The 13,889-nt window shown below is 39.0% G+C and overlaps 1 protein-coding gene across 2 annotated transcripts; it reads left to right on the top strand.

Annotated features, from left to right (window-relative positions):
• The first annotated feature begins 2,144 nt into the window (after positions 1 to 2,144).
• Positions 2,145 to 10,340, top strand: CLK1 (CDC-like kinase 1). 2 transcript variants are annotated; one of them, XM_012655339.1, is made up of 13 exons: positions 2,151 to 2,317; positions 3,790 to 3,953; positions 4,204 to 4,432; positions 5,430 to 5,520; positions 5,919 to 5,985; positions 6,573 to 6,689; positions 6,778 to 6,944; positions 7,754 to 7,848; positions 7,929 to 8,058; positions 8,849 to 8,931; positions 9,382 to 9,461; positions 9,747 to 9,837; positions 9,969 to 10,340. In XM_012655339.1, the coding sequence occupies exons 2-13, from the start codon at positions 3,790 to 3,792 to the stop codon at positions 10,110 to 10,112; spliced, it is 1,458 nt and encodes a 485-aa protein (XP_012510793.1). In that variant the 5' UTR covers positions 2,151 to 2,317; the 3' UTR covers positions 10,113 to 10,340. The 2 variants fall into 2 exon arrangements, with proteins under 2 accessions (XP_012510798.1, XP_012510793.1); XM_012655344.1 differs by lacking the exon at positions 5,430 to 5,520 and having other exon boundaries at positions 2,145 to 2,317.
• Positions 10,341 to 13,889: the final 3,549 nt, after the last annotated feature.

Consider the following 13,889-nt stretch of genomic DNA (forward strand, 5'->3'; position numbering starts at 1 on the left):
GTTCTATGTAGTGACTGGCAGTAAGTATAACTGCAAAGAAGACTTGAATATTGCTCATTAGCCTGTTTTTCTCTTCTTTAAAAACAAAGTAACATGGTTCGCCATCTTTCCCATGGTTGGCAAACTACAGCCCTCAGGCTATCTGCCTATCTTTTGTAAATAATGTCTTGGAACATAGCTATACCCATTTGTTTACATATTGTCTATATTGTCTCTGGCTGCTTTTGCTACAACAGCAATATTGATTGCTAATAACAGAGACCAAATGGCCTACAAGCCTAAAATATTTTGAGTCTCCATTGTGTATCATTCCACTCTCTATATGCTCATGTGTACACTTTTTTTTAGTACCCACTTATGAGTGAGAACATGTGATATTTGACTTTCTGTTTGGCTTGTTTCATTTAAAATAATGACCCCCAGTTCCATCCATGTTGCTGCAAAAGACATGATTTCATTCTTTTTTATGACTGAATAGTATCCCATTGTACGTATATACCACATTTTCTTTATCCAGTCTTCCACTGATGGATATGTAGGTTGAGGGAGAAATTCCATCACAGTAACTTTTGAAATTTATCCATAGTTGTTTGGGTATGTTTAGCAGCTCAAATGTTAAGTAAATTTAGGGAATCCCAATTTCTGGAAGCTAAAAGCTAATCACAGTGTGCTAGTCATTGTGCTAAGCACTGTACATTTATGTTCTCAATCCTAACTATCTGCAAATTAGGATTCCACTATTATTCCACTATTACAGGTAAAAGTTGCAGTAAACAACTTTGTGCCAAGAGCTATCTAGTGTTTACAATAATTTCTGTAGGAGAAATCACAGTAAAATTACAGGGTCAAAGACAATGGAACAGAGAGTGGAGTAGTTATAGTTTGATTATATTATATACTTTAAGCTCGTCCACTCCCTTCGCTGTGAAACCATGATTATGTGGCAACTTCAGATAGTCTAAATCAAGTGTTACAATGTGTACTACTCAGGTGATGGTTACACCAAAAGCCCAGGCTCCACCACTACACAATATACACATGTAACAATTCAACTTGTACCCTGTAAATGTATTAACATTTTAAAAATAAATAAATAAATCTGGTATTGGCAAAGTTTTTCTGAAAGGACCAGCAAAATATTTTAGGCTTGCAGGCCATTTGGTCCCTGTCACAACTAATCAATATTGCAATCAACATTGAAAAAAAAATCTCAGTGGATATTGCCAAAATTGCCTTCCAAAACGGTTTTAAATTTAGCAAAAAGCCATTTATTAATTTGGGAAGTACCTAAAATTTCATTTACGAAATTATTTTAGTGCATGCTATGGGCTGAGTTGGGGGTGCCGGCTATAGTACCCCTCCCCCATTCATTTGTTTAAGTCCTAACCCCCAGTACCTCATAAAGTGACTCTTCAGAGATAGAACCCTCACAGACGTAATTGAGGTTAGATGAGGTCGTTAGGGTGGGCTCCAATCCAACATAACTGGTTTCAATATGAGAAGAGATTAGGACACCGACTGCAGAGAAAAGACCTTGTGAAGACAGAGGAAGAAAGTGCCCATTTACAAGCCAAGGGGAGAGGCCTTAAAAGAACCCTGCAGAAACCTTGATCTCGGGCTCGTTTAATGAGAAAATGTTGCTTAAACGTGAAGAGTCGCCACTTCATACCCCAGGCTCTTGCTAATTTCTTCACTTTTTAAAATCTTGGGGAAATCTTTCAAATCCAATTTTAGTGCATGTGAGCCCCAGCAAGTAAAAACTAAGGGTTTTTTCGTTTTAATTTCCCCATCGGTTTGGTGATAAAAACTAGTTTTAAATAGGTCTCAGAACCTTAGCAAAAGCTGAAATCCAACCAGTTAGTACTTTGGAGCTATTTGACGCTAGTGGTATAGTATTTTTGAAACATTATTTTAATTATCGCAATCAGGGCACATGCTATTTTGTGTTCTGCTTCCCTAACTTTTCTTTATTTCTTCGTTCACAGATAACAATTTTAAGTGAACGAGAAGGAGAGGCTTTTCCCCGGTAGGTGTAGTTCTTTCTCAGGATACAAACAGACTCGGACCAACATGGCCGCGGCGGCAGCTTCGCGTCGGCTCCCAACGCGGCGCCTGCGCACATGGCGGTCACGCGCGTGCCCCGCCCCGCCCCGCGGCGGAGACGCGCTTGCAGCGTCATCAGTGTTTTCGAGGAGAGTCTCGACGCTGCGGCTGTCAGCTCCATTTTGTTGCTGGCGCTTCTCGCAGGCTGGTGGGCGCTTTCTGTGGTTGCGTTGCAAGCTTTGTCTTCTTTGGCTTGGAGTCTTCCGCCAGGACGGTAAGATGCAGGAGGGAGCAGATTAGGTGTCAGGGCCTTTCCCGTGTGCCTCGCGGGCGCCTGGCGATGCCCTTTCCCCTCCGTGTTTGGGGCCCCAGTCTCCGCACGACGACCGCCCCCTTCCTATCACTCCAGGGCTGCACAAAGGCGGCGGGCCCGTCCTCCGTGCTCTGCCGAGCGGGCTGCCAGCTTCTGCTTGCGGGGGGACAGTCCTGGTGTTCGCTGGCCGCGGCGCCCTGGTCGGGTCCGTCTTCCGTAGAGGGAGTGGTGCGGCCTGAACGGCGGCTGGGCGAGCCCAGGGCACCCGCGAGCGCCATGTTGTCGGCCTCGTAGCTGAGCTGTAAGATGGCGGCGGGGCGGAGGCCGGGCTGCGCCCTTGCCCGAGAGTCGAAGCCGCCGGTGGGGGTGGCGTGTGCTTGCTTTCTGGAATGTGTGTCAGGCACTCGGCTGCGGGGAAATGTGTCTGTAGCGAGGGGAGAAAAAGACAACACGTTGAAGAAAACGCGGTTAATGTCTGGTTGGGTCTTAAAAGATTGATGTGAAAATCGTGAGTGATGTTAACAAAAACCAGATTTAGGAATCCAAGGAACGAGAAATAACGTATTTGAAGGAGCGTTGTGAGAAATCAGGCGATCGGGCGTTTTCTGCACTGGAGTTTCAGCCCACTCCTTTTGGGATAACAGAGCGCTTGGATTCAGAGTTGTATGCAGAGGTGTAGAGGGGTCGGAGCTGTTAGTGAGAAAGGCAGGTGGTGAAAAGCCATTTCTTTGTGATGTCCTTTTCAAGTTGAGTATTTTTTAGCTTCGTTCGAAGCATTTCTGAAAGGAAAACGGGTCCCCCATCTCCAGATTGATTGTGTTAAGATTGCATTTAGGATAAATGCGGGTTTGCTATATACTTAGTACGTGCTGGGGAGTGGTACTCAAAGGACAATCTTTTGTCTTTTTTATATTTTGTTGCCATTGTTGACTTAACGTATGTAATAAAAGGCCTTGGTAGTTCGGTATACCCCATTTACAGAAATAGTCTTAAGATGATTCTGTGTGTAGGGTACCGCAAACTATTTAGTGATGGTGAAGAACATCTATGATTGCATTAGTGTTGGAGGCTAGTTTCTGATACACGTTTAAACGGGGAGAATGACGTGTGGACCCATAGTAAGTACATTTGTGCGCAGGGGTAAGATTGTATCAAATAAATTGGGATTCCTTCCCCACCCTTTTCTTTTCTTATATTCTTTCAGTAAATCTGGGCATGACATGTATAATGCAGAATACCTGTGAATAAAGTTCATACTCCAATAGTTGGATCTATCAGTGATTTCAGATTGGACAACAGCGATTTCTGAACTTTGACTTAAAAGAGCAATTTAAAAGGTTATGAGTAGGGTGAATTTGTAAATAAGAGCTTTATTATTAAACAGCTGGGTGTGGGAAACAATTTAACTGGGAAAAAAATTGTCTTTTGTATAGATGAGACACTTAAAGAGAACTTACTGTCCTGATTGGGATGAAAAGGATTGGGATTGTGGAAAATGGAGGAGGAGCAGCAGCAGTCATAAAAGGAGGAAGAGATCACATAGCAGTGCTCGGGAGAACAAGCGCTGCAAATACAATCACTCTAAAACATCTGATCGGTAAGGAGGGTACTTAAAATGTCTCCATATAAAGATACATTTTCACAATAGTATTACTTTAAAAATGGCCGATTACCATTCCTTTCTGTTTCCAATGAGAGATTCTGATGGTTTGTAATGTTTGTAAAATTGCAAACATTGCAATGGAGGCACAAAGTCTTTTAAAGAGTTCTGCCTTAAGAGATTGACTGAGGATTTGAGGATATTTAATGTTAGCGTAAAACACTGAAAGTAATTTTTTCCCCTCTAGCCATTATTTGGAAAGCAGGTCTATAAATGAGAAGGATTATCATAGCCGACGCTACATTGATGAATACAGAAATGACTACAGTCAAGGATGTGAACCTGGATATCGTCATAGAGACCATGAAAGCAGATATCAGAACCATAGTAGCAAGTCATCTGGTAGAAGTGGAAGAAGTAGTTATAAAAGCAAACACAGGATTCACCACAGTACTTCACATCATCGTTCACATGGGGTATGAGCTCTTTTAAAACATTTTGGAAATTTTATTTCCCATGTGGAACAGGAAAACTTAAATTTGTGTTTATTTGAGAAAGTGTTTAAGATGAAGTCATCTCAATTTTAACTTGCAGGATTCTTTCTGTGTTTGTACATTGGATAGAAAATTCCTGAAATGAGTACCCATTTCTATAGTAACAAATAGTTGTTAGTTGGCTTCTAATTGTCATTCCAGTGAAACAGTGGAGGTAATTAATTTAGGTTAGTTCATAAAAATGATTGCAAGATATTCTGAAGGTTTTTATGGTACCTCAAGAAATTTGATTTGATAAGTTGAATCCTTAAAACAAAAAACGCATTTTGTATGATTGAGGATTAGGTATGCCTCTTTGTTCTAACAAAGCGTGTTCTCTAATCCTTTTTTCACTAAGCAAGCCACAACAGATTTGAACTTTATGAGTTATGTATTAATTTGGAGATCAGCTCAGATAACATTTAAAATGCTGTAGTGTTATTCTTGTATGCCAAATTTTTTTCTCCCCCAAAATTAGGACTTTAATTTTATTTACTGTTTTAATATTTGTTTTCTTAGATTACTTAGGAAATCTTAATTTGGCCACAGTCTACTTTGACAAGTAAATATTACATCCTACAATTTTGCAACATTAAATTAGGACACTAGAAACTTAAAATTATGTTTCAATGAATGCTACAATAAGCATTTTTTTTTTTTTAAGAAAAACAATTGTATTATGTTTTGTTGCCTTGCCACTTTGAGTATCTTATCTGAAAATCTGTTCCTTGCCATGTTTTTCTCCTGTTAACATAAACTATGTGCCCTGTGAATTTCTGGGGACTGAATTTGAAATTGCTCCTGCCAACCGTTTGTGGCCTGGCGTGTATCTGAATGCCTGAATATCTCCCCGCTGAATGAATTTCGTATTCTGCCCTGAATTCACTCGGGTATATTGATTGGCTGGATGATCTTGGTGCCGCCCACTTGACGTTTCCAGAAGAGTCACCGAAGGAAAAGAACCAGGAGTGTAGAGGATGATGAGGAGGGTCACCTGATCTGTCAGAGTGGAGACGTACTAAGTGCAAGATGTATAGAATATTTTTCAACACTTATTAACTTTTCAGATAACATAATCTATATATAGATAAGATTTCAGGGATTTGGAAGTCTTTTTTTCTTTCTCTATTGTTTTGTTTTGTTTTTCCATTTCTTTTGGTGGGGGGGGATTGTGTTTTGCTTTCTTTAGAAATTTAATGTTTGTTATACAGAACTTCCAGAACAGTAAATCAAGTTAATGAAATTAGCCTAAAAATGAAATTAGAACTAAAAATAGTTGTAATTTTTTTGATGGTGTTGATCAATAAAATAAATATCTAGTGATAAGGAAATTTGTAGCATCAACTAGAATAATCTGTATTGATAGCATTTATTATAAGTAAATTGTTTCCACTTCTTGGTATGACTGAGATTTAATTCTTTCTTTTAGATGAAATTGTTGATACTTTAGGTGAAGGAGCTTTTGGAAAAGTCGTGGAATGCGTCGATCATAAAGCGTAAGTTTCCCATGCTGGGATTACACTTGGGTGAGGTCGACAGTATAGATGATTAATATAGCTTTAGAAAATGGTTTGACCATAAAGATATGTCTTTATACCCTTTTGGCTTGGGTCTTTTGACTTGGATGTAAGATACTCCCAGTTAAAGCTACTTATTGCACTTTGTGTTATTTAAGCAGTAGCTATTAATCCTACATGCAGCTTCTAATTCCAATTTTAGACTGAGAACATACTTTCATTTTGAAAAGTATTCTTTTATTGTCCTACTGGACACGGTTGTTGTGGCCAAATTTCTTTCCTTCCAGATCAGTGGTTTTCAGCCTTCCTTTTATATGAGGTGCCTTTGAAGTTTTGTTCATCTCATACATTTTCAGTGTACTAGTTACCTAGCAGCCTGTATTTTTAGAAAGTACCATAATTCATCCTGATATCACAGCCAGGGATGGTAACTTTTCTAGATTGGTGTCACAAGTTTAATTATCTCTGTCCATCAAACTACTGTTTAAAATTTCTTACGAGAATATAAGAATTTTTCCCCTTTTCTGTTCCCGTGTTTTATCATTTTTTTGAACTTACTCTAACAGGGGAGGTAGACATGTAGCAGTAAAAATAGTTAAAAATGTGGATAGATACTGTGAAGCTGCTCGCTCAGAAATACAAGTTCTGGAACACATAAATACAACGGACCCCAGCAGTGCCTTGTAAGTATCAAATTAGAATTTGGAAGATGGCCTCAGGTAGATTTGACTTGGGAGAAGCTGTACTTGTTTATTTTTCTTGTGTTTATAGCCGCTGTGTCCAGATGTTGGAGTGGTTTGAGCATCATGGTCATATTTGCATTGTGTTTGAACTACTGGGACTTAGTACTTATGACTTCATTAAGGAAAATGGTTTTCTACCATTTCGACTGGATCATATCAGGAAGATGGCATATCAGATATGCAAGTCCGTGAATTGTAAGTTCTTGGTATATCTTGCAGAAACTTGAGTTTGAGACTAATTTAGTGCTAGACTGATTTGGATCTTTAAAAAATAGGACCTAACATAGGACTTGGAAGACTGGTTTAAGAGTAAGTATGAATTAGGGGATGGAGGATTGGGGAGATACTGGTCAGAGGATAGTAAATTTCAGTTAGGAATAAGTTCAAGCTATCTATTGCATATCATGGTGACTGTAGTTAATAACAAGGATACTCTATGCTTGAAAATTGGTAAGAGTAGATTTTAAGTGTTACCACCACCAAAAAGTATGTGAGGTAATGCGTGTTAATTAGCTTGATTTAGCCATTCTACAGTGAGACATCTGAAAACATGTACACCATAAATACATGCAACTTTTATTTGTCAATTAAGAGTAGGTATTAAAAATTTAGTAACAAGCTGTCTGTCAGCAGTACGCATTTCACTTAGTAAATAACACATTATAGCTATCATAATAACATGCTGTTGGGATGAAGACTGAATAATATGCCTTTCTGATTTCTAAAAATATCAACCTAGAACCTTGGGAAAAAATTAAGGTGTGGTAAATCTTAGCTTCATGAGAAAGAAGGGATTTTTGATTTTTGTTTTTTCTTGCAGTTAGCTGTCAGTGGACTTTTTAAGGAGCGGGTAGTAGGTTTTAGTCCCCAGTCATTTTCTAGCAGATTGAAGTATTGTTTACCACCTCTTTGGGCATATAGGAAAGGTACCTGGTTTGGGGGTTTGGTTTGGTTTTTGTTCATTGATTTTCAGGCTGCAGCAATTTTTTCTGTTTCATTCACAGTTTTGCACAGTAATAAATTGACTCACACAGACTTAAAGCCTGAAAACATCCTATTTGTGCAGTCTGACTACACAGAGGCATATAATCCCAAAATGGTAAGTCTTCAATATGTTACCTTCATAGCTTCAAATGAATATTTTATGATTTCTTAACCGTCATTTCTTACGATTTTCAGAAGCGTGATGAACGTACCTTAATAAATCCAGATATTAAAGTTGTAGACTTTGGAAGTGCAACATATGATGATGAACATCACAGTACATTGGTATCTACGAGACATTATAGAGCACCTGAAGTTATTTTAGGTTAGTATTTATTAATTGTGCTTTGAGGACTGTATATTTTTTTATTGAAGCTGACTTAAAATTTATTTATAGTTTGAGGTCTTATTTGTAGTACTTTTTCCATCTTTTTCTCTTTAAGGGATCAGTATCAATGAAACACATGATGGATTTTAAGCTCTTAATTGTTCCAGCTAATCAGCTCTGGAACTTTGAGCTGGAGGCTTAACCTTTCTGGAATTCTTGGCACATTTGTAATATGTGGTAGAGTTTGAAAATGCAGTTATTTGACTGGGTGTGTGGTGGCTCACACCTGTAATCCTAGCACTTTGGGAGGGTGAGGCAGGAGGATCGCTTGAGCCCAGGAGTTGGAGACTGCAGTGAGCTACGATGATGCCACTGCACTCTACTCAGGGTGACAGAGCTAAGACCCTGTCTCCAAAAAAAAAAAAGTAATTATTTAATGCCCATTATGTCTCAGACACTTCATGGCTGCTCAGTCTTTGCATGGTGCAGGTAGCTTTTCATTTTACAGGTTAGGACATTGAGGCTCAGAAGAAAATTTTCTAAATCACTAGTTGCAGAGTTGGGACTGGTTGGCTCCCAAAGTCAAGCCAGAGTTGAGACTTCAAATCTCTGATGTATCCAAAGCCCTCTTATATGCAGCACTGTTATATTGCATTTAACCTTGGATTAACCTTTAGGATCCTTCCACCTCAAACATCACATGTTCTAAAGAAAGTGTTTTTGTTAGCTAACCTTTAATGTCTTTAAGAAATAGGATTTTTTCCTAACATTTTGCTTTGCTTTGCAGCCTTAGGGTGGTCTCAGCCGTGTGACGTCTGGAGTATAGGATGCATTCTTATTGAATACTATCTTGGGTTTACAGTATTTCCAGTAAGTGACAAAGATCTGTTGGAATGGCTTTGGACAAGAAAGGCACCTGTTTATGTGAATGAATACTTTAATTCAAAGTATACGTATACATTTAACATAGCATTTTTTCCTCATAGACTGATAATTGTACATAAGGATAAAGAAATAAAAATATAACTATAATGTATGTTTCCTTTGTAATTAATCTGTTTTATTTAAAACTGTTTTAAGTGTATCGTAAGCACTTAACCCTCTCCATTTAGGGAAATTATTGGCAAGCTTGTTGTGTAGGCCTGAATAGTTTTGCTGTCAGCTGTAACTTGCTAAAAAGTGTGCCTTTTTGGTAGTCACCTTCCTTGTGACTTTTAATCATCTATAGACTATAAAATTAGCCACTGTGTTAAATGAGAATGAAGGACAATGTGTAAGCAGAGATAGTTAAGTTTTTTTTTAATTATTATTTTATTTTAGACCCATGATAGTAAGGAGCACTTAGCAATGATGGAAAGGATTCTTGGACCTCTACCAAAACATATGATACAGAAAACCAGGTATGTTTTCTTTAAGAGTCAGTGCTATCCTTAGTACTTGGTCATGTGTTCTAATTAGAACTTTGTAAAACAAGTGAAGTCAAACTAATGCTTTTTTAGTTAAATAGCAGATTAGTTGATGGGAAGGCCATAACTCAATTTCTATTCTTCGTTACCTTTTAAATCTCTAGAAAAGCATTAATCTTTGATCTGTAAAAGTGTAGTGATTGATGTGACCATTCACCTTTGCTCGATGTTTTAAATTTTACATGTTATAAACATAAGTGGATATTGACTTATTTTTAGGAAACGTAAATATTTCCATCATGATCGATTAGACTGGGATGAGCACAGTTCTGCTGGGAGATATGTTTCAAGGCGCTGTAAACCTCTGAAGGTAAGTCTGGGCTATATATAGCTAATGATCAAAACCTTGAGTTTCTCTTCTGTTTTTGTGGTTGTGAAACAAAACACAGTAAATGATACTAGAAAAGGCTGTTGACTGTATTTGTCGTATTTTTCTTTCAGGAATTTATGCTTTCTCAGGATGCTGAACATGAACTTCTCTTTGATCTTATTCAGAAGATGTTGGAGTATGATCCATCCAAAAGAATTACTCTCAGAGAAGCCTTAAAGCATCCTTTCTTTGACCCACTGAAAAAAATTCTATAGATCTACAATTGTGTACAGCTCTTGAAGAGATCTTACAGACTGTATCAGTCTAATTTTTAAATATTAAGTTATTTTGTATAGCTTTGTAAATTTCTTACATTTTTATATCATTGCCATGTTTATTTTGTTTGGATAATTTGATTTAAGTACATAGCTGAGTAAAGTAATGAACTTCTTTTTCAGCAATTATAAAATGATTTATTCAGAATAAACTTTGTGCTTATGAAATTTATATGAATCGGTACAATTGGTTTTTAGCACCATTTTCTTCCCACATCTATCACTATAAAGAATAGACATAGATTTCTTTTTTTTTTTTTTGAGACAGAGTCTCACTGTGTCGCCCAGGCTAGAGTGCCATGGCATCATCCTAGCTCACAGCAACCTCAAACTCCTGGGTTCAAGCAATCCTCCTGCCTCAGCCTCCCGAGTAGCTGGGACTACAGGCATGCGCCACCATGTCCGGCTAATTTTTTCTCTCTCTATATATATTTTTAGTCGTCCAGATCATTTCTTGCTATTTTTAGTAGAGACGGGGTCTCACTCTTGCTCAGGCTGGTTTCGAACTCCTGAGCTCAAACGATCCACCCGCCTCAGCCTCCCAGAGTGCTAGGATTACAGGTGTGAGCCACCGCGCCTGGCCTAGATTTCTCTTTTTGATGGTTTCCTAAGTCTTTGAAAATATTAGCTTTATTTCCATTTTAAGGATTGTCAAAATTGGGACTTAAGCCTGCCTTCCCTAAGTTTAATGAAATGAAACCAAATTACAGAACACAACTAGAGATTAGCCAAGAAGGGTTTGTTATGGCCTTTATTCCTGCTCAAGTTTAGTACTACTATTTGCTGATCTCCACTTGAGTAGGATTATGCAAATGATTAGGTCCTGTGCTCCTTCAGAGAGGGCTTCCAGAAGCATTTGCAACCAAGTCTGAATTATCAAGTGTACTAAGGCAGATTTTTGTCACTGTTTTTATCTGTGCTTGATCCATTTGGGATCCTGGGGCTTGCATCTCTCCACATTCATTTTCTGATTTGGGTTTTTGGTCCCCCGCCAACTTTAAAAATGTAATTAAGTCAGATTTTAAGCAGGTTTATAGACCATATTACAAATTCTAGAGATCCTTAGATGAGGATCCTAATTCCTGAGCCAGAGTGGCTAGATTCAAATCCTAGCCCTTATCTGCAGCATGACCTTTGAAACATTTAAGTTTCTGTGCTTGTCTGTATCATCTATAAAAGGAAGATTATAGTATTTGCTTCAGGCTTATGAGTATAAATTAGTAAAATTTGAAAAGCCTAGTTGAAACAGTGGTCTATGTTCTAAATAAGCTATTCTGGGAGAAAGGCACGTATGTCCTGACTGGTACTTTGCATAGTGTTCCTTTGGTGTCCCATGCAATCATTTTTTTCTCTGTGTTACCCAGGCTGGGCTCCTCACCTCCTGGGTTCCAGTGATCCTCTTGCTTCAGCCTTCCAAGTAGCTGGGACTACAGGCACAATTCACACCCAGCTGCAATAGTCTTAATCATCCTACTCAAAAAAATTAATACATCAGGGTTTCCTGTGCAGAATATTTTTCTGGAATTTTTTTTTTTAGGAGTAAGCCCTGTTAATGAAATTTCCAGTCCATACATGTAAAATAACTTACTCTAAGCTGCCTTAAATTCCTTGCTGAAGATCTGGGAATCAAAAGTATGTTGGGTTGAACTCAATCAATCCTCTGCTGAAATGAAAAAGGAATAAAAAAAAGGAAAAGAAATACATTGGGGCTGGTAGTGGTGGCTTTAGCCTATAATCCCAGCACTTTGGGAGAATGAAGGGGGAGGATTGCTTGAGGCCAAGAGTTCAAGACCAGCCTAAGCAAAATAGCAAGCCTCTGTACAAAAAAACGAAAAAAATTAGCCGGGCATGATCGTGCCCGTGTGTATTTCCATCTACTCAGGAGGATGGCTTGAGCCCAGGAGTTTTGAGGTTATCGTGAGCTACGATGATGCCACTGCACTGTAGCTGGTACAACAGAGCAAGACCGTGTCTTGAATAACAAAAAATGCATTGGTTGCATGTTTGAAAGTAAAATGTATTAGATTGGATGACTTAAGGGCCTATGTTATTTTCATTTTCTTTTTTTTTTTTTTTTTGAGACAGAGTCTCACTCTGTTGCCCGGGCTAGAGTGAGTGCCGTGGCTTCAGCCTAGCTCACAGCAACCTCAAACTCCTGGGCTCAAGCGATCCTGCTGCCTCAGCCCCCCGAGTAGCTGGGACTACAGGAATGCGCCACCGAGCCCGGCTAATTTTTTTATTTATATATATATTTAGTTATCCAGAGAATTTCTTTCTATTTTTAGTAGAAACGGGGTCTCGCTCTTGCTCAGGCTGGTCTCGAACTCCTGACCTTGAGCGATCCACCCGCCTCGGCCTCCCAGAGTGCTAGGATTACAGGCATGAGCCACCGCACCTGGCCTGTTACCTTCTTAGATTTATAAGTGAGGCAGTTCAGGCTTTGAGGCTTGTCATTACTCAGGAATGGTGTCCAGAGCAAATTTGTGCTGACATCCCATTTGTCAAAGTCACATGACTGGGCCCAGAGTCATTATGGGAGGGCACGGCAAGGTTGCATGGCAAAAGGGGTGGAAAATTTGGGCCATCGATGCAATTAGTCACCCACCTTATCTACCCACAATCTATTGACACAGCAGCCAGGGTAGTTTGTTAAAATAATCACATCACTCTTAAAATCCAGTGGCTTCCATGTCAGTTTTACCAAAGTCCTTACAGTTGCCTTTACAGGGCTTTACAATTTCTGCTGTACCACTCTGCTTTTCTCACCACATGGCCAGCTACTTTTCCCTCAGATGCAGTGGTATGGCCTCACTGGCCTCCATTCTCAAACCACCAAGTACAGCCAGGTGTGGCTGATATCTGTAATCCCAGCACTTTGAGAGGCTGAGGCAGGAGGATGACTTCAGGCCAGGATTTCAAGACCAGCCTTGGCAATACTCTAAATTGCAACAACTTCCCTTGTCAACTCCGTCTATATTCCTTCTGTTCTTTTTCTTCCTATGAGTTTTTACTATTTTAACATATTTTCCTTTTTAAATTTATTTTTACACCTCAAAAAGGTGAACTCCAAGACAACAGAGATGTCACTTTGTTTACTGTGTATCCCAAGAGCCTATAAACTGCCTGGTAGATAGAAATCTCAATAAATGCTTGTTGAATGAATGGATAATGACCTTTTATTTTGAGCAGGGTTGTTAAATGAGTGATCCATGTAGGTAATCCAGAAAAGATTACGCAGAGAAAACAGTAACTGCGAAACCTCTGTGGCAGATGCATCCTTAGCATGTTAAAGGAAAAGTAAGGAGACACGTGTGGCTGAAGCCAAGTGAGTGTTGGAAAGAGTGTTGGGAGATGTTAAAGGCATCCAGGGGCCAGATCATGTAGGGCTTTGTGGGTGATTGCATGAGATAGGATGTCACTGCTCCACACAGTGGCAGGAATGGTTGCCAGCAGCCCCTGGCTTACAAGCTTCCACTAGAAGAAAGAAAATTGCCTCCCTTTCACAAGCCACAGAAAAAGATTCCCAGAGAAGTGGTGACATTTTAGATTTGCTTCCCAAAAATCCAGGGGTTAGAGGGAAGTGGGTAGGAAATATGGACAAAATAAGATTTGCCATGAGATGATAATAGATGAAACTGAGTTGATCAATCAGGGTTCATTGTATTTTTTTCTTGTATGTTTTTAATTTTCCATAAGAAAGTTAAAAATAAATTTTAA

This window comes from Propithecus coquereli, unplaced genomic scaffold (genome assembly GCF_000956105.1).
Source record: "Propithecus coquereli isolate 6110/MARCELLA unplaced genomic scaffold, Pcoq_1.0 Scaffold113, whole genome shotgun sequence".
Taxonomy (NCBI): Eukaryota; Metazoa; Chordata; class Mammalia; order Primates; family Indriidae; genus Propithecus; species Propithecus coquereli.